Raw genomic sequence first — 19622 nt, 5'->3', positions numbered from 1 at the left:
ATTAAAATCACTGTAAAGCAATGAGGCATGGCTTGTGGAGTTTGACTGATGGAGCTGTAGGCCTGTTTTGGCCAGCTATTTAATCGTATATAATCCATGCAAAACCAATTTTTAAACAAATTCAGAGTGTGTTGTGCTGCCCAGCCAACTGGACCGTTTTCTGTGTGCTGTGCAGTTGTGTGGGGGCACAGTTGGAATGCACCTCACAGTATTAACAAGGGAGAATGAATTGCATCCACTAAGAGCATGGAAATTTTTATCTGTGCCAGGTCACGGCTGTGGCCCCGACAGCACTGGGATTTATCCACATACTTTATGGACATACTGTGTCTAATTAGATAAATTTTGTGAAATCTCTTTTCTTACTCTGCTGTAAGATTATGCAATATTATGGCTGCAATCATTAGAAATGAACTGAGGAATTTTGTAAAGCTGTGAGAATGAACTTTGAGGGCTTGTTTTCAGCTGCATGCAGCACCGCTACTGCACATATGATGCATCTCTTTTGATTTTAACATTGCCCAGCTACAGCAATTAATTTTTCTTTGTGTTCCAGAGGGAGCTGTCCATCCTCCTAAACTTATACCAGAGCGTGGCAAACGCCCATGTGCCTGCCAAACATTCAGACGTCGCCCTGGAAGAGTTACCTTGGACAGGGCTTTGTGCACTCTTGCGTGAGAATGTTGAAGCCCTGATCTTGAACTTCCACAAGGCTAACGAGAGGCTGAGTGTCCCCAGGCATCAGCTGCCTCTGCTGAGCTCAGGGACATTTGTGCACACTGCAGTCTCGTTACAAAGGAGAAGAAGGAGTGGTATTCATCCCCCCAAGAGGATTTGGACATTAACAAATGAACACCATTAATTATGGCTGGTCCACTGCTCAGTTTGATGCTGTTGCTGTGAGCATTTAGATGGGACTGGAGTGTGCATCAAGTCTCTCAGCTCCACTTTCTGTGCAGGACATTCTGAAAGGACTGTCTGATACCCGCCACAGGCACCTAATTCAAGGATAATAAATTCATCTTACTGATGAAGAAACTCACAGAATGTAGTCATTTCCAGTCATAAAGCAAGTCTTTATTTTACCATAATCCATAGGCAAAATACACTTTCTCCAGGAATACCATCTTTAAATGATGTGTTTATGACTCAGATGCACTATTTGAAAGATTGCCAGTCTGGGGTTTTCTGTTTAATTGCAACTTTCGGATTATGGCATTTTTATTCAGAAACACAATAGAAATACCTATTCTAAAACATGTCAGTATTTGTGTGAAGGAGGAGCTGTACTTTTCTGAGTGATATTAATGCAAGTGAGCTTACGTGGCCTTTCTTCCCAGAAAACCTTGTATTTTTAGGGAAAAAAAAAAAAAAAAAAACCAACCCTTTCTAAATAGATCAGCTGGGTCCAGAGACTAAGCTAAGAGTGGCTAAGCCACTCTTCAGGGTTCCACTTTGTTTTCTGGTTTATTTCTCTTTTGAAGTAAAAGAGGAAAGGGAGAAGGAAAGACATGGGAAGGGAAGGAGATGGATATTGTTGGCAGTGTTTGTGGGGTTTGTGTCTTACTGTTCTTGCTTTTTGATTAAGCCTTGTTACTGAGACTGATTGTGAGGTCTCTAGGGATCTTCTCATGTACTTAGCAGCTTTTCTGGGATTTTAGACTGTGTTGCACCAAACGTTTTTCCTACAGCTCAGCGTGATCTATCTGGAAGTGTCTTGCTGATATTTTCTAGTAACAAAGTGCAGGTGTGTGCATTTGGAGATCATTGTTGGCTTGGTTCATTCCTCCATTTAATTTGCATGGGAGGTGCAGTGTTAAACCACAAGACTGAATCCCTTCATGCTTGTTGAAAACGCATCGTAAACTTATGAGCTATTGTAAGGAAAACATTCTCTATGCTAGAATTCCCTGAAATTGTTTCAAAACTTAATAATAATCTGGAATGTCTTGGCTTTTCAACAAAACAAACAAAACAAAAAAACAAACAACAAACAAACAAAAAACAAACAAAAACCACAAATAAAACAAAAAATTAAACACTGTTTTTTAATTATTGCTTGCAATCATCACAAATTTCTAAAGGATATACTTGGATTACTAATTTACAAATATACTAAAATTTAATACAGTTGTTTAAAAAAGCGTTCAAAGTGTCTGGCTTAGGTTTCCTACAAAGAAGGTGACAAATATCTGCAAGGTGGTAAAAGGATGGCAGAACCCAAACCAAATAAAATATTTTGTTTCAAAATATATTTCAGTTTTGTTTTGAGAACCAAGTAATTCATCTGCTGTGCAAGGGTTTTACTTAGTTTTAATGAAAATTTTGAAGAAATTACAGTTTAGATTTTATGCTGGAATAGTCTGTGCTTGACTCAAAGTGAAAAGGTAAATAATAATTTCTTCTTAAATTCTTGTCACACAGATATCCCACCTAGAATACATTTGCAAGCACAAGACTGACACTATGAACAACCTTCAGCAGAAGCAGGAGGAGGCTTTTGAGAAAATGTCTGAACAGTTAAAAGCACAGGAACATTGCAGGCAGAAAGAAAAGCAATATCTTGAAGAGCAGTACTCAAATATCCTTGCAGAAGTTCATGCAAGAGCAAAGGTATGGTGCTGGGAACTTCTAATTTTTTTTTCTTGTACCATTTAATGGATTCTTTCAGTAGTTTAACACCCTTAGCAGTTTAAGGTCACTTGGGAATGTTAGTATATTTTTAAAGTAAAAAAAACCCAAACAGCAAACCAAGCCATCACTGTGCTGATATTAACATCATTTAAAATAAGGCCTGAGGGTGTATAGGACTTTTATTGTGAGCCCAGCTCCAAGCTGCCTTTGAAGGAAGTAATCCTGAAGTGGTCCTGGTCATCTCTTCTGCTTCCTCGATTGCTTCGCTGCAAGTTTCCTTCCTTTTCATTTGAAAAGCCCTTAGAGTTGGGATTTAGATGGCAGGGGCCCATGTGATCTGTAGAAGGAATAATAGAAGTACAAACAGTCATAGAAACAACAGCAGTATGAAACCAGCCCTACAGCCAATCAATTTCTCTGAAGTATTTTGTCTCCAAAGACTGGTGACAAGTCTGGAGTCTAAAGGGAATCCAGGAAGCCAAGTGTTCTGATCAGTGTGGCCAGACTAGCACACACACCTTCTCTGAGTCATTGGCGAGGTCACAGCCATCTGCTGCTCCCAAAACAATCCCTGCTTTTGTCTTTACTGTAGAGGGAAGCTCAGGCAAAGCCCACCCACTGCCAGCTGCCCTCAAAGGCAAAAGGAATGCCCCAAGTGCTCCCTGCCTGCATCCAAGTGCCACAGTGGCTTCTGTAGGGAGTCCAAAATGTCTCTCCCAACACCAAACGAGGAGGAACGTGTGTTACAGCCCATGCTGAGGCACACACACTATAATACACTGCTCGACTGGACAAGGAATGCACAGGACGTACTCAGCAGCTTCAGGCACCTCCTCAGCAGCCTGACAGCCAGCCCTCTCCCACAGCTCCAGCCTGGCTCTGCAGGGCTTCCCGTGGCACCTCCCTCCTTCTGAGGGGAAGTTCTGGGCTTCCCTTTCTCTTTGGGCCTGCAGCGCCATTCCTGCCTTCCTCAAACCTGCGCTCTGGTAGCCTCTCACCAGACCGCTCCCTGAAGACACAAAAATCTCTCCAGCACTGTTTGCCAAGGGCCAGCTAAGAGACAATGCCACCCAGACAGACAGTGTCCAGAGAAACAGTGCCCATAAGGGGCCCAGAGGAGTCCAAAACAACACACAAACTCTCTTTTCACACTCTGTGCCTCTTGACTCTCTCTGGTTCTTATCTTTGCTCGCCCAGGCTGCATGATGGCAATTTACTGCTTCATCTCAAGCAGCCTGTTCTCCTGCTCCTTCTGTACCTCTGCCAGGAAATTTTCCCCTTGTGCCAGCAGCTGCTGTGCCTCCAGACGTTGCCCTTCTGACTCCTGGTGAGAGACACTTCCACATGAAGTGCCAGCCAAGCTCCCCAAATAATCAGTGGAAGCTTCATGCCTCGCACCACCCCCCACCTGAAAAGTGCACGTCAGTAGTGACTTTGTGCCCTCCAGCAATGCTGTCCCAAGCAGCAATTCAAAAGCAGGATCAGCAGGTGCGAGGAAAAGGAGATGCCACCTTCCTTTCCTGCTCTGATGGCTGCCTGTTTCCTGGCCCCTCTCCCCTCAGGATTTCTACCTGTTCTCACAGGTTCAGTTCTCCAAGTGCTCAAGTGGTCCTTGTCATCTCCTTTGCTTCCTGCATGACTTGGCTGCAGGGATGACAGCGATCAGGCTGTCAGAAGAGGCTTAAGAGAGGCTCCGCTGACTGGAGAAATGGATGCTGCCCAAAGGGGAAAAGGAACAAACCAAATTAAAAGAGACAAAGGAAAAAGGAACCATTCTTTTCCAAACTGACTTCCTAACAGGGTCAAGCTGGATTCCTCTAGCCCCCAGAAATACACAAACATAGGCGGCCTGAGGGCACCATCAGCACATGAGCCTTCATGTCCAGGATGCTGCCAGCACAGGCAAACATGGCCCAGAACTGCACTAGTCCGTTCCTCAAGGTGTCATCACTTGCTGGCATTTTTGTCCTGACAGCACTGTGGGATTGCTGCTTGCTGTCCAAAGGTTTTGTTCCTTTCAGGAAACTCAACAGACTTATTCCAGCTCCTCTTTTCTACAGACATGGGCTATTTGAGTGTCCAAAAGAGATGTGGGGCATTGGGCAGTCCTCAAGAGACTCCCAAGGGCTCTGAAATTATTGACCGCACGTGTTGTTCTCAGGAGCGCTGGACACGCAGGTTTTCAGCAGCAAGCCAGGAGCAAGGACACAAGCAGCAGGGCACAGATGGGCTGAGCTCTGGCTTGCAGGAAGAGCAGTGTCTGCCTTGGCATGCCCCCCGCTCCTGTGCTGGCTGCCATCTTCCTTCTCAGCAGGAACAGCCAAGGAAATGGCCTGGTCACCAGCTCCTTGTCTGCCACAAAACCTGGCAGCAAAGCCGCAGCAATTCTCATCTACTTGAGCGGGCCAGGCAGCACATGGGGCTGGCACAACTCCTGCTCAGCTGTCCCCGTCTGCTCACAGTGAGCTCCCCCACAGCCCCTGCCTTCCCACGGACCAATCTAGAACCGCTTGGTTCTAGACTGCTTTTGTTGTGTTCTTCAAGCCCCCGTCCCTGGCATTGCAATACTTCAGTTCCTTTGCTACCAGGTAAACATGAATACACCACCTGAGAACAAAAGAGGGTCACAGAAATGACCAGAAGCTGGGAGCTCTCCTCTGAGGAACGGCTGGGAGAGTTGTGCTTGTTTAGCCTGGAGAAGAGCAAGCCCCAAGGAGACCTTTCAATATTCGTAGGGCCTTCTAAGAAGAATGGGGACAAATCTTTTAGTAGGGCCAATTGTAAGAGGACAAGTGTAAATGGTTTTAAGCTACAAGACACTCGATTGGCTCTAAGGAAGAAAGTGTTTACGAGGAGAGTGCTGAAACACTGGCACAGGCTGCCCAGAGAGCTGGGAGGAGCCCCAGACCTGGCAACATTCAAGGTCAGCTTGGATGGGACTCTGAGCAACCTGATCCACTTGAAGATGTCTTTGCCAGTGACTGGGGTTTTGGACTAGATGACCTTCACTGGTCCCTTCTAATCTCAATCAGTCTTGGATCCTACTTGGTTTTCATTGGAAAAGCACCCAGAGTGGATATTGCTATGTGGGGGGGCCCATCGGAAGCCCTGGAGTTTGGCCGAGGAACAAACCCTGACAGGGAACAGCTCTTTGGGCTGCAGCCGCTTTGCCTTGTACCTGCAGAAGTTCCTTGGCAGAGCCTCGCCTGTCCACATCCATCTGCAGGCAGCAGCCCAGAAATTCACACAAGCCAGAGGGCAGCCTGAGCTTGTGCAGGTCTGGTACCCCTTGCTTGCCTATCAGGTAGTTAGCCTGAAGCCAAAGGAAACATGAGACTCTATGTGATTCTTCCATATCCTTCAGTGCTCACCTCGACCCCATCTTTTAAGCTCCAGCCTGCAGTGGCAATTTCTTGCCTAGCAGATGCTTAGAGATGAGCCTTCCCTCCCAAAGGAAAAAAGGCTCCAGTGCAGCCCCAGCTCTTCCAAGCTGCAACAGGTCTTGCCTTGACAGCTGATGCGAGCCCCAAGGACGGTTTTACAAGTGGGCCTTGGTGGAAGCACTTTAAGCTGTGGGCATGGGATTTTGTCTAATGGACACACAGGAGAAGGACACCGCTCTCTGAGCGTATTTGCACCTTACCCTCTCACTGGTTTCCCGAATATAAGGAGCCTCTCCTTTGGCCATTTCTATTCCCACGATGCCAAGGGACCAGATGTCCACTTTGGGGCCGTATGGCTCTCTTCTCACCACCTCGGGTGCCATCCAGCAAGTGGTCCCGACCATCGACCTCCGTTTACTCTGCTCAGGGCTGAGCGGAGCACAGAGGCCAAAATCGGCTGAGGAGAAAAACAAACACTGCTTCAAGTAGGGAACCAAGGAAAAGGCTTCCTCACTCTACGTCTCAGAATGCAGTGCTGAATCGAGCTGGAAAAGCAGCTGGGCTCTCATTCCTCAGGGCTGCAGCCAAGGACATGGGCAATTGTCCACTTAGCAACCCCCCTCCAGGATTCCCACCCTGGCTTTTCCTCAGGCACTGGAACGTTTACACTGTAACTCTCTCCCTTTGGAAGGAACACACACACAAACCAAAGTTACTCTTGCTACCTTCTTGCTCTCTAGACCACTCAGCCCCTTACAGCTGCGCCCTGGGCTCCCAGAGTGCTCCCTGCCCTCTCACCAGCGCCACTGCTGGGCACCCGGCAGCCGCTCAAAAGCAGCCCCACACCGCCTCCCCGGAGCGCTGCGCCTGACCCAGAACACCCACCCAGCTTGACGGAGCCATCCCGGCCCAGAAGGATGTTGTCACTTTTGATGTCTCTGTGGATCACCCGGTTGGCATGAAGGAAAGCCAGGCCTTGCAGGCACTGGGAGAGAAAAAAGAAACAGGAGGCCAAAAGTTAGCCTGATCTGATTTCATCACATCCAAAAGGACACTGCTCCTGAAGATTCACAGATCTCAAAGGAGCAGTGAGCGCTGGCAAGAGGAAGTGCTTGCTGCTGCAACACTAGGAGGAGAGCAGGATCTTTCCAAGGCAAGGCATATTAGCGCTTGAGAGGGAAACATCAGTCCTTGCTCAAGACTGTCCCCTGCAAAGCCAGTCAGAGTGATCCCTGCTGCACTGGATGCGCTCTCCCTGTCTGGAGGACAAGCAATGGTTTGCCAAAAGAGAAAAAGTTCCTGCCTTGGGTACCAAGGGGATCACTGTCGGGTGGGAGGCTGGAGGACAAGGGTTATAGGGCTTCCTCGACAGCAGACTTGGAAGGAGCTCATTTGTCAGTTTTCAGTAGCAAGCAGCATGGTGGGTGCCGTGCCATCCTTTGAAGTTGGGAATGTGACAGATGAGTCTCTCTTTGGCTTTGCCGCTGGTTTAAAACTTGGACACCAGCACCTTTGCACTTACAGGCAAAGAAGGCAATGCAGAAAGGGTTTGGGCAAAGGCTTGGAGAGGCAAAGTGCAGAACAGAAAATACAAATGAAAACGAGACAGGGAGTTCAGCAATGGTCTAGAAGAGTAAAGAACAGACTATAGTAAGGGCAGGGACACTGGCAGGCAGTTCACTCCCAATGCTCTTTCTTCTCCAAAGCATAAGAGCAACACAGAAAGAAAGCTCTGAACATGGAATCACTCGCTTTGCAGCGCTTTTGAGGGATGAGCCTGTCCAAGCCATCCCAAGCACAAGCAGGACCCCTTACCTCCCGACACACTGTTGCTATGTGTCCTACAGCCATCCTTTTCATGCTGACCACATCAGCTAAGGAGCCTCCATCCATATACTCCAACACCACCAGGACATCCTCATTGACAAGGTAGCTGCAAGATGAAAGCAACAGCGTGGAGCTGAATGTGCACAGCTGAATTGCCGGATGAAGGAAAGACTGCAGCTGAGTTTTGTTTCCAGGTCACTGGTAAATGAAGACAGAATCAAATGAAGACACACTCCACCCAGGCTATCCACTGCTTGCCATCTGTGCCGTCTGAATGAGGAAGGCACATCCGTGAAAAGGAGGCGGCTTAGGTGGCAAGCAGGGGAAAAGGGCAGTTTTGTGATGGCGAAGATTAATCTGGAAGCAGACACATCCCGGCAGCTGCTTCATCATCTTCATACACAAATTGCACCATTAAGTCCAGCAGCAAGGAGGCACAGTCTTCACAGCTTTTACTGTGAAGGGCAGGTGGGTGTGCAGCACTGCCAACACCCTTTGGAAAACCTTGCAGAAAGGACAGTCACAAACAGGAAAAACAATTTCAAACCTGGCAAATTATGTTTCTCCTAGCCTAGTCTTTTGGCATGCAAGGCAATGGAAACCAGTGGGAATGGCGCAAGGGAAATCCTTTCTGTGATGCTTTCTCGGCACTTCTCCTCGACGCTTGGAAGAAATCACACCCCAAAAGAGCAAAACAACATGCAGAGAGTGAACATTCATGCTGCTGGCTTAGTAAGAGAGACAGGTTTCTGAGATCGATCTCCAAGCTATTTCTGCCAGGAAGCATTCATGGGGATAAAATGCAATCTCCTCCCATGCCTTGTGCAGGACTAGATTGATGTTAATTGAAAGATCCATTTTCTGCCAGAATATTTACCTTTCTAGGTAGGTGACAATATTGGGGTTCTTATATTCTTTCATGACCAGGATTTCCTTCAACACATCCTCGCAGCCCTGGCACTGGAGATTAAGTTGCTTTATGGCCACCTACAATGACATTGAAAAGCCCTCAGGAGCGGACATTACGAGAGCCTCTTTCTCCATGCACTCACGGGCCTGGATGCCTTGTCACCTCGGTAGAAATGGACACTAAACCATCAACCACAAAGCGCTAACAGCACTCTCTGCACCTGCAGACTTCTCAAACAGACTTTGTTTATCACTACTATTATCATTTACACATGTTTTGCAAGCCAAAAGTAATTTTACTACTGTGAAGGTAAATTGAAACCACTGGAAATACGTTAGCATTTCTAGGGGCTTTCACCAGCCTTTTGGAGATGGCTGCCATTCTTGACTGGGTGCCAAAGGAAACACACACCTACATGACAGGGACCATGCTGTCCAAGAAAGAACTCCAAGGCGACTTAAAGTAAAGTTACAATCCTAGCACATCCTAACTTCTTCAGTTTGGTTTTCGCAACTCTGAAGATCAATCTTGAACACGGTTTACACTGTGGAATTATTGTCATTTGTAATTCTTTAGTGGCTTTAAGAATGAATAACCCTTTATGTGGTACCCTATGGATGCACGGCAGGTCATAAGCAGGGCTTCGGGCTTTCGGACGCCTCCTCCACCTCCCTCCAAGTGCAGTTCCTGAGCGCAGCACTGCAGGTGGATAATGAACTACCAGAAAGATGCAGTTGTATTTGCCGAGAGCCCAAAACAAGAATCAAGGACTATGAACTTATCGTCCCAAAGAGCAGCGGCACTCTCCAAGACACCATGTCTTCAACACAGGATCAACACAAGGTTGTATTATTTAAGGCTCTTCATCCATTTCTTCTCATTGATCTGTGCCTCTGTGTGTGTGTGTGTGTGTGTGTGAACTAGGTTCCCTAGGACTGAAAGGCAAAACTCTGCTCCAGGCAAGATCTCTCCTTCTTTAGGACTTGCATTATATTTTCAAACTGAACCACGTGATGGAAAACAATGGGAAATCCTATCTGTGTCTGAACCTGGGCTTAAGAGGAGTTGGGCTGGAATGACGGCTCTTGCCATCTGCTAATCTATGCATGTTTATCCAGGAAGTCCAAGCCAGCGTGTCCTTCTCCGAAAGGCACCACCGCCATCCTTGCATTCATTCAGCTAGGGAGGGAGCACAAAGTCTGTCCCAAATGCATTTTGCAGCCTGCCTCTGGACAGGCTGCTTCTGTGGGACAGCCTTTGCAGCAAAGAGTCAGGCGGCCCAAAGCTTTGGCCACGGATCACATCACAAGGGAAAGCACTCAAGGGCTGCAAAATCTGAATGGGCTGTTGGCACTTACCGCTCGTCCTGTGGCAGCGTTGAAGGCCTTATAAACGGTTCCAAACCCCCTGGAAATAGAACAGTGGCAAGAAGAGAGAAGTTGGTCAGTGCTGAGAAGCAAAAGGCAGCCCAGGCAGGAGCTCTCTGCTGCCTGCAGTGTCTCAAAACCACCGGGCTTTGTCTACTCTTCAGCCAAAGGCACAGCAGCCCAGCAGCCCTCTGCCACGCAGAGTGTCCAAGGGAAAAGCTGGGTGCAACCAGAAGGAAAAGGGCTGCTACAAATCTCAAATGTACACACTAGACTGTGCATGCGGGTGTTTCCTTCACCTTTTCCTTCTGGCATCTGTGCCTGTGGCGTGCCTTTCCAGGCAATGAAACATACAGTCCTGCTGGGCCTTCTCACCACTCTCTTTTCATCCTACCTGCCAAACTCAGGCAACACCACACAGCCTTTCTTATTTTCCTGACCACGGAATGTTGTTTTCAGCCAAATACTACTAAGAAATGCTACTGACAGCTGCTATCTGACAGCTATCAGGTGGGACGTTGCTCTCTCAGGTTTTCTTCCTTCATGAGTGTGGCCAAATTACTTTGAATCAATCAAAACCATGTCTCCTGGGAAAATAGGCAAACTGGCGCCACATGTTTGAGGGACAGGAAGGCTTCCAGGTCCTGCTCCTTGAGGCAGGCAAGATGTCGTCAGCATCCAGTGATCTTTCATGATGCCTTGTACTGCCTCAGCACTGAGACAGGGACAGACTAAAGCCAGGGCCTGAAGATGCTTGCAGCTTGCCTGACTTCCCACGTGATATTGCAGCACCAAAATACCTGGCCCATGGTTCTGTAGAAGTAAGCGTGGCTGCACTCACCCACTGCCAATAGGTTTCCATCCAGTGTACTTCTTCTCTGGATCTCCCACACTCACCTCACGCCCTGAAAAACAAAATGCAAGAAGCACACTTCAAAACAGAGATCCTGACTTCCAGGAGATCTGAAACCCAGCTCCACTCACATGAACAAGAACAACAACAGCAGCCCCAGCAAGACAGGCAGCTCTGTAGCACACCTGGCCTGCACAGAGCCTGATTCTCCACACTCCATTGAAGGGTTGCCTTGAGAGGAAACTAAGCCCACGGGAAAAGCATCAGAGCAGACAGAGACCAGAAAAGAACAGGCACCAAGGCAAGTGGTTGTCATCCAGAAACAGGAAGGAGGGCTGGAAAATCAGGACACTTCATTTTCTTGGGAAGAAACACTCTCTTGTGAGATTCAACAAAAGCTTTCATACTTCCAAAGTTTCAATGCACCCTCAGATCTGGGATGAATTTTTATCAATTTTTTTCTGCTGTTTTTTCCAGAGCAGAAAGAATATTGCAAAGTGAATTCTGGCAGAGGAGGGCACCTTATCTACCTCTCAGCAGTTTGCCTAAAGAATGCCTTGACATTTTTAGAGAGCAGCAGCTCATGCTATAACCAAGAACAATGGCTCTAAGAATTAGGACCCTCTTCATTGATGAGCAGGCTAAGTTCTGAAGATGACTTTGCCCATTCCCCATTTAGTGAAGAACTACAAGTCCTTGTCTTCAGCCTGGCGTGCAGCAGTCACTGGCACTGGACTCAGCCCCTTGAACACCACCCACGTGCCCCATCTTCCCAAATGGGCACAGCCCAGACGGGGAACAAGGACAGCGCCGCTCCTCAGGCGCTGCCGTGACACAGACACCTGCACAAATGAGATGCTGATCCTTTCATCAGTCCAGGCAAAGCTGCAGCAACGGGACGGCAGCTGCAACCTCACAGCTAAGGAAGGCTCCAGCCTCTGCAGTCACACCAGCTGTCAGTGGCAGGGCAGGTATGACAAAAAGCTCGGCAAAGCCCACAAATGGCCACTGACAGCCACTGTGAAGAAGACAGAGCCAGACTGAGCCCCGTTACAAGCTGCTGACCTCACTCAAGACAGAACATGATTGTCTTTGACTTCAGACCCACAGAGCAGTAGATCAATCCACCTTTTGTCCCAACAGCTGGTGGCAGACGCTGAGTAAACCGGGCTCTGTTCTGTACCTGACTGGTTATTCTCTGACAGCACTGCACTGGCAGCTATTACCAGTGGCAAGAAGCAACTCAGTTGTACTGCAGAATCAGCAAGGCCTTGGTGTGCTTTCCTAGAGTACGATCTGTGCAGGGATTGAGGCCAATGCTTAGTATTCCAGGAGTATTTACCAGCGGGCAGTAGCGGTACAACGTGCCTGGTACCAGAGGAACATGCAGCAGAGGCTTCCTTCTTTGATGCATCTTCCTAAGCATACAACTAAGATATCAAAGAGGGACTGTAAAAAGAGCATCCTGTTTTGCTTCTTTTGGGGCACTTTGAAAAGAACTCTTCCTCTCTGATTCCTCAAGATTCTTCTAAGAATATCACTTTTTAACTTTTAGGGCGTACTGAAAAGACCTCTTCCTCTCTTAATTGTGCTGCCACCTGATGTTCATTTCAAGGAGGTCAGGCTAACCAAAATGGAGGATTCTTATCAAAACCAACTGTGGAAGGAATAGGAGAAGTACTAAGAGTCATAAAAACAACACCAGCATTAAACAAGCCGCACAGCCAATCAAATTCACTGATGTATTCTGTCTCCAATGACTGGTGACAAGTCAGGAGTCTAAAGGGAATCTAGGAAGCCAACTGTTCTGATCCGTTTGGCCAGACTAGCACACACATGTTCACTCGGTCACTGCATAGGTTGCAGGCTACTGCGGCTCAGGACACAATCCCTGCTTTTGTCTTTATTGCACAGGGAAGCTCAGGCAAAGCCCACCCACGCCCAGCTGCCCTCAAAGGCAAAAGGAACGCCCCAAATGCTCCCTGGCTGCCTCCGAGCACAACAATGGCTTCTGTAGGGAGTCCAAAAGGTCTGTCTGACACCAAAGCGAGGAAGAACATGTGCTACAGCTCATGCTGAGGCACACACTATAATACGCTGCTCGATGGCACAAGAAATCCCCAGGACGTACTCAGCAGCCTCAGGAACTGCTTCTCTTTCTCCCGGCTTGAGAGGGCCGAACTGCTCACGCTCGGGTTTTCGGGCTGCGGAGAGGAGGCTTCTTCGGAGGATGCTGCTGCAGCGGCAGCTTTGATGGCAGATCCTGCATCCATCTGAGACAAGAAATTTGTGTGTGTCAGAAAGGTGCCTGGCAGAGATGCCCCAGACAGAGCATTTCAAAGGCAAGCCCTTAGGAACAGCACTGGTGCTGTTAGGCTGCAAGCTGAGCTGCCAACTCTTCCACCTCCAGTCAAACCCAAACGAGCAGTCAGAGACCACAGCTTGTCACAGTCAGCCGTAGTAGAGAGTGCAAAAGGGAAAGAACAACTTCACACTTCACCCCGTTCTGAGGACTGCATTCACCATGGACAGGGACAACTTGCTCAGAATCTGTGTGGGTCACCATGCTCGCCTGAGCAAACCCCTCAAACAACAAAGCGAGCACTAAGAGGCCAGCAGAAATACATTCAGAGGATTGCTGGCCCACCGGCCAAAGCACTAGCCCTGCTGCCCAGGGCAGCAGCTGAGATTCAGCGGCCCAGTAAGTGTCCTTCTGACCAGCTGCCATGGAGACCACAGAGCATGGCGGTCAGAGACATTGCCCCCATCCACCTGCTGCTCTGCAGGGGAAAGGCAGCAAGGGCAGAGACCACTTGTTGCACCACTGCAGTGCCTCCTGCTCTTTCACTCACCTGCTTTTCTTCAGCTGGGCTGTACTGCAGCAGGACCTTATGCATCCTTTCCATTTCTTCTTTGTGCCTCTTCTCCATGGCCTTCATCTTCCTCTGAGCGTCCTGCAGCTCTGCCTGCAGCTTGATATTCTGTCAAGAGGAATCTTACTGGCATCTGCAATCTCGCTCAGGTCTCCTCTTTTGCACTCTCAAAAGCACTTGTGTTCAGCCACTTCCTTCTGCTTCTCTACCCAGCTCTAACCCTTCCATCCTAGCTCTTCTGCCTGCTGCTCAGCACTGGAGCCTGCCAGGCTCTGTGCTTCCAGTGCCTGCAGTAGTCCTTGCTTCCCCTTTCCTGACATCTCCAGTTCATGCCCCCATCCCTGTCCTTCCCTCTGCTACCTGGCTAGTCAGGCTCACCTGCCCTTTCTTCAGCTTGTTCAGCTCCTGCCTCAGCTGGCACATGTTATCACACAGAGCAGCATTCTGGCACTGGAGCTGCACAGAAACAAAGAGAAGACGGCTTTAAACGTCCCACACATCACTTGTGTGGCAACCAAGATTGACGTGCTGACGCTTTCCAAAAGCAGTTTGTTCTCTTTCTTCTATTTACCAAGGGCCAGCTAAGAGACAATGCCACCCAGACAGACAGTGTCCAGAGAAACAGTGCCCATAAGGAGCCCAGTGGAGTCCAAAACAACACACAAACTCTCTTTTCACACTCTGTGCCTCTTGACTCTCTCTGGTTCTTATCTTTCCTCATCCAGGCTGCACGATGGCAATTTACTGCTTCATCTCAAGCAGCCTGTTCTCCTGTCCCCTCTGTACCTCTGTCAGGGCTTTTGCCAGCTGCTCCATCTTCTTCTGCGCCTCCAACCTCTGTTGTTCCAGCTGTTGTCTCGCCTGATGAGGGGAAGACACACTTCCAGATGAAGTCCCAGCAATGCTCCCCAAAGAAAAAAAATAGAAGCTTCATCCCTCCAACAACCCCCGTACCTGAAGAGTGCACACTAGTGACTTTGTGCCCTCCAGCACTCCTGCCCTAACAAGAAACATAGGAGGAGGCCAAACACGTGTAAGGAAAGGAGAGGTCACCTTCCTTCCCTGCTCTGATGGCTGCCTGTTTCCTGGCCCCCCTCTCTTCAGGATTTTTGTCTGTTCTCAGAGACTCTGTTCTCAAATTCCCCCTGCCCTTTGATCAAGGAAAAGCTGCAGATGGACTGCAGGACGAGGACGAGGCCAGCACCTCGATGACCCAGTCACAAGACAGGCCACCAGCTGAAATACCAGCAACACGGGGCCTGTTGCAACTGCTTCAGGCTCAAAGGGAAGACTTCTGTCCACTGTGGAAGGACAGAAAGCAAGGAAGCCAGTTGCTGGCACTGCACTTGGCAGCAAGGTCAGCAGCAGTCTGCTGCATGGCACGAGGCTGTGGGGAAGACGCTGCCCCTTCGCTGCCATGCTTTGGGTGGCGACCACCCAGCCTCCTGGGGAACTTGGCTTATGCCCGTGCTCAACCTGTGGCTGCATATACTGTCCCAGCATTGTCCTCTGGGTCTTCACAGGCCTTCAAGTAGGAGCCCTTGAAGCCCTCTGCTGCCCGGCCCAGCAACGTGTAGCCTACAGCAGATGCTTGCGACCATGTCACTGACTCAGGCTGCTCTTCTGCTAAGCCAGCCCTCCAAACTTGCCTGAAAACTTCAGGGATGTATTGTTTCTTACCAGTTCTTCCTTCGCTTCCTCAGCAGATTGCCAGAGTCTCAGAGCCTTGCTGCACTGCTCTTCTGCCCAGCGGAGCTGTTGAGCCATGTCTTCACATTGCTGCTTGCTGAGAGATCTTACAGCCAGCAGCTCACGACGAAGGCCCCTCACATCCTCTGCAAACATGACACACGGCAACAGTCAGAGACTACACAAGCAGAGGAATCTGCTGACCTTAAGCCCTTTCAGTTTCAGGCCAGGAGGAACCTGCCCTCAGCTCCTTCACTCCTCAGAAGCCCTGCAGACAGAGCTGGCTTCGCAGCAGCTGCACTAGGCAGGGCGATCCCCAGAAACAAAGCGCACCAGCCTCTCACCCAGTATCGCCTCCTTGGCCTGCGTGGCTGTGCGCACTTGGGCTTCCACACGGCTCCTGGCTATCTCCAGCTCTGATACGTGCTGCTGAGCCTCCAGCAGGCTGCTTTGCAGGCTCTCCTTCTCTGACCTACAAGTTGTGAAGACGAAGAGCAATTGTTCCTGGCACACAGGGGCAGTTTCTCCAGTATGATGTGCCTTAAGAACCCTACACCTTAGTATGGAAAACAGCTTGCATGGAAACTCAGGTACAGCAGGACAATTTTACCACTTCAAATAGCAAAGCAAGCCCCTCCAGGTGACTGGGCAGCCTTTCCTCATGATCTAGCCCAGCACAGAAAGCCCAGCTGAGTTTGAGCTCAGCGGACAAAGCTCAGATTGCCGTTGCCTGACTTATCACACACGGGTGGCTGTGCCCACAAAGTCTCTGCCAACGAGCAAAAGCCCAGCCTCTGCTCACAGCCCTCAGCTCATCAGCACTTCCAAGTCCCTCTGCAGGGGGACAGAACAGTGTTCTCCAGGCCGACCCGTCAATGTTTCATGCTATCCACGGTGTACGTATAGGTACTTTGTTTGCCAGGCACTCTCTAAGTAAAAGGGACTGAAGGAATTCACCAAACGATATTACTGGGGTGAAACCTCCAGCTTCTAGCAACATGAGTAGGAAACCAGAACCAGGTTTTTATCTGAACAAGAACTGTGTAGGAAAAGGAGAGATGGACAGGTATCCTGCCATTTAAATAATTGGAAATTTGTGAACAAGAACACTTCGTACCTTGGCAAGCCTGGAGAGGGGGCACCGGTGCTCGGGGCGGCTTTGTGCCCAGCCAGCTCATGGCAGGGCTGTGGCATCAAAACGCCTAAATCCTGCAGTGCATGGGAAGATTGCCTTCCCGGTCAGCCTGCGCTTAAGCTGTGCTGTGCCCGGGCGCTGTCCATTGCCCTGGCGCTGTCCTTACGGACGGTCAGTCCCGTTTGTGGCTCCGCGCTGCTTCGCAGCTGCCCGAGGCTCTCCCCCCTCACAGAGGGGCCCCGCCCCGCCCCAGGCGCCCCCTGGCGGCTGCCCCGCCCCGCCCGGCCCGCGCAGGGGCGCTCCCTTCCCATGGCGCCCCCCAGCGGCAGCCGCCCCTCACTGCAGGCACGGGGGCGGGATCGGGCCCTGCTGCTCGTCCTGGCGCTCGGCTCCCTTTTCCAAGAGCGAGCGCGGCTTGAAAGGAAGCCTTTTCCAACTGTGTCCCTCTGCTTTCCTTTGAGGGGGCCGAAAGTCTCCCCTGAAGATGGGCCTAGTGCGTCCATAAGTGCTGACGCAGGAAAAGGCCCATTTGTTCTCCCACCAGCTGCCACTACTGGCTCAAAAGCAGCACCCAGCTCTGGAAGGAGAAACAGCCCGCGGCACAGTGGTGCCATCCCTGCCCAGCCGGAGCTCTCTGGCAGAGCAGCAGCAGCAGCAGCAGCAGCAGGGCTTGCCTTGGCTTCACCTGGGAAGCCAGAAGCCTCCATAAATCAGCAGGTTCCCAGGCTGCATCGGCTCCTGATGCTGGGTGAATCCTGCTAGCTCTGACTGCTTCCAAAAGGTTATAAAGGCAGCAGTATAGACATACATGTGTAAAACTATGGGGGTTTGTGTGCTATTATGAGGGCTGTCATGCTGATAGTGAGTGCCTCCTCCACAGCTTGTGTGCAGTACCATTGCTGGGCCACTTTCCTCCCCAAGCAGTCACCCCAGCTTCGTTCTCTGGCTCTGTTGCATCTCAAAGCTCAGTTGCCCAAGCTCCTGTGTTCCAGCTCTCAGGCTGGAGCACCAACCCGTGCTGTTGCACATGAACAAATGGTCTGTCTCCAGTTCACTGTGCTGGCAGAAAGCACTTTTGCTAAGACGTAGGACGTAGAAAGTAGAGGAAAAAATTGGTTGGAAACTCTTGGGGTGGGGGCAGGCTGCCAGAGCTTTCTGTTGCTTTCATTTGAGGAAACAGCAGTGTTTTGTGACTGGGGGGCAGAAAACGGTATGCATAGCTCTGTGGACTGTTCTGTAAGAAGTGCATGCTTGAAACTACTCCCTGATCTCTAGCCCTGAGGAAATGAGGGTCACCCACCAACATTTTAAAGCTTTGGGATTAGGACACTAGGACGGTGCAAATGTGGTGTCTGTAGATGCAAAGGCATTCGTCATCTAATCAGTCATTTCTTGAGAATTGTCCTGACTTCCAGTCTGACACACAGAGGGAATTTGCATCAGGACAATATGCAGCCTGGAAGGAAGCTTCTGAACTTTGGAAGGCTTGTGGTTGCTCTGTTTTTCTGAGCCTGCCTTCCTAAGGTGTGCCCACCAGCTGAGCTATTTGGTCTCTGCCTCAGGGTCTCCTCCTTTTTCGGTGGGACTTGCCCATTTTGGCACATTGGTTTCCTCCCCCCACCAGCTTCTCCGGTGTCCCGCACTGGGATTTGATTTCCTGTTCCTTCTTTCTGTGTGTCCATTAGAGTCAGATCTCTGTGACTCCCAGATGTGTGCCCAAGAAAGCTGCCAGAAGTGAGTCACAGGCCCCAAAGGCTTCTTTGAGGTGCTGTGATTGTTCAGCAGCAGTGTGCTGTGTGTGCAGCAGGTTGGTTACTTGGCTTTTTCTCCCCACTTAGGTGTCATTCTTCCTTCAGCGAGCCCTACAATTTGCTGGTTGATGTCAGCCATGCAGTAAATGGGCAGGAATGGCAGGCATTCCAATCTAGGGAACTCTCTGGGATATTAGCAAAGCACGATTTCACCCACAGAATTTAAAAGCAAATTTAAAACTGGCTTTAGTCAGAAGCACTGCTGGCCAAAAGGGCACGGGGCCTTTGGTTTCCTCACATCCTGGTTGTCTCTCAGTGTTCAGCTTGGTGTACAGGGTGGGTGTATGTGCTTGGTGCCTGTTTTGTGTTACTCTTGGTTCCTTTGAGCTGTGGGTTTTGGACTGCAAGGGGGTTTTGTGCTGCTTTGGGGCAGAGGAGAACTTTCCGGGCTTTTCTTCTGTCTTAGCTGCTGAGAAGGTTGGGTTGCCATGCATGAATTCACAGACCAACCCAGAGCAGCTGCTATTGTGATGTCAGCAGAGGGCTGCCACGTCACAGCGCTGTCAGCAGGAGGTTTCCTGGTGCCTGCAAGGCCTCAGCGTCCAGAGCAGCCCTTGGCACGCTCGTGGCAGGAGGATCACCTCGACTGTGCTGTTCTCAGATTACAGCGGGTGTCCTTTTGCTTCTGTATTTTCTTGCACAGTCCGTAGAGTCGTGCAAGTGTCCTGTTGCTCCCCTTTTTCCTTGCACAGTCTGGGGACTTGTGCAAGAGGGGGGTTTTTTCTATTTTTTTTCCTGGCCTACGGACTCGAGCAGCACTGCTCAAACGATGGAGCGAGTCCGTAGAGCAGTCAGCAGCGCCTTTTCATTGGCGGCTTCTCGGAAAGCTTTTCATCGTTTGACTGGTAAATAGAAGATTTTCCTTGGGGCAGCACGTTGAAACAAAAATGGCATAAAGATGCCATGTGTTTGGTAAAGCTCCTGTCAACAGCTTCACCTAAAAAGGGGGTGTCTCTTGCCCAGCAGGGTGTGGGAACCTCCCAAATGCAGACTGGGGGAGCTTTGCAGGTGTCCTTCTAGAAACTGTTTGGTTCTCTCCAGAGCTGAGGAAAAGCATCTTTTTTCTGCATACCATCCTTCAAGGACATGCCTGTCTAAGTGGGCCCCCTGTGTGTGCTACCAGAGCGACTGGCTTTGCGC

General features: G+C 49.8%; 1 protein-coding gene across 1 annotated transcript; it reads right to left on the bottom strand.

Annotated features, from left to right (window-relative positions):
• Positions 1-5716: 5716 nt before the first annotated feature.
• LOC128822341 (serine/threonine-protein kinase PAK 3-like) lies at positions 5717-16714 on the bottom strand. The gene is made up of 11 exons (XM_054004036.1): positions 16654-16714; positions 15340-15425; positions 14634-14708; positions 13106-13247; positions 10963-11026; positions 10113-10161; positions 8722-8831; positions 7833-7950; positions 6903-7002; positions 6278-6474; positions 5717-5947 (listed from the first exon to the last, which is right to left on the bottom strand). The coding sequence occupies exons 1-11, from the start codon at positions 16712-16714 to the stop codon at positions 5717-5719; spliced, it is 1233 nt and encodes a 410-aa protein (XP_053860011.1).
• Positions 16715-19622: the final 2908 nt, after the last annotated feature.

The sequence above is a fragment of the Vidua macroura genome, chromosome Z, assembly GCF_024509145.1.
Source record: "Vidua macroura isolate BioBank_ID:100142 chromosome Z, ASM2450914v1, whole genome shotgun sequence".
Classification (NCBI taxonomy): domain Eukaryota; kingdom Metazoa; phylum Chordata; class Aves; order Passeriformes; family Viduidae; genus Vidua; species Vidua macroura.
The sequence above is the reverse complement of the archived record's forward strand: the minus strand, read 5'-3'. Positions and strand labels throughout refer to the sequence as shown.

Bases quoted from the DNA above. Each gene is read 5' to 3' on its own strand.
- LOC128822341 (XM_054004036.1), bottom strand. From the start codon at position 16,714: ATGAGCTGGCTGGGCACAAAGCCGCCCCGAGCACCGGTGCCCCCTCTC. The intron at 11,027-13,105 runs GTACGTCCTGGG...TTTGTTTTTCAG, and splicing joins GCAGTTCCTGAGGCTGCTGA to GGCGTGAGGTGAGTGTGGGA. The intron at 10,162-10,962 runs GTGAGTGCAGCC...TTCTATTTCCAG, and splicing joins TGGAAACCTATTGGCAGTGG to GGGGTTTGGAACCGTTTATA.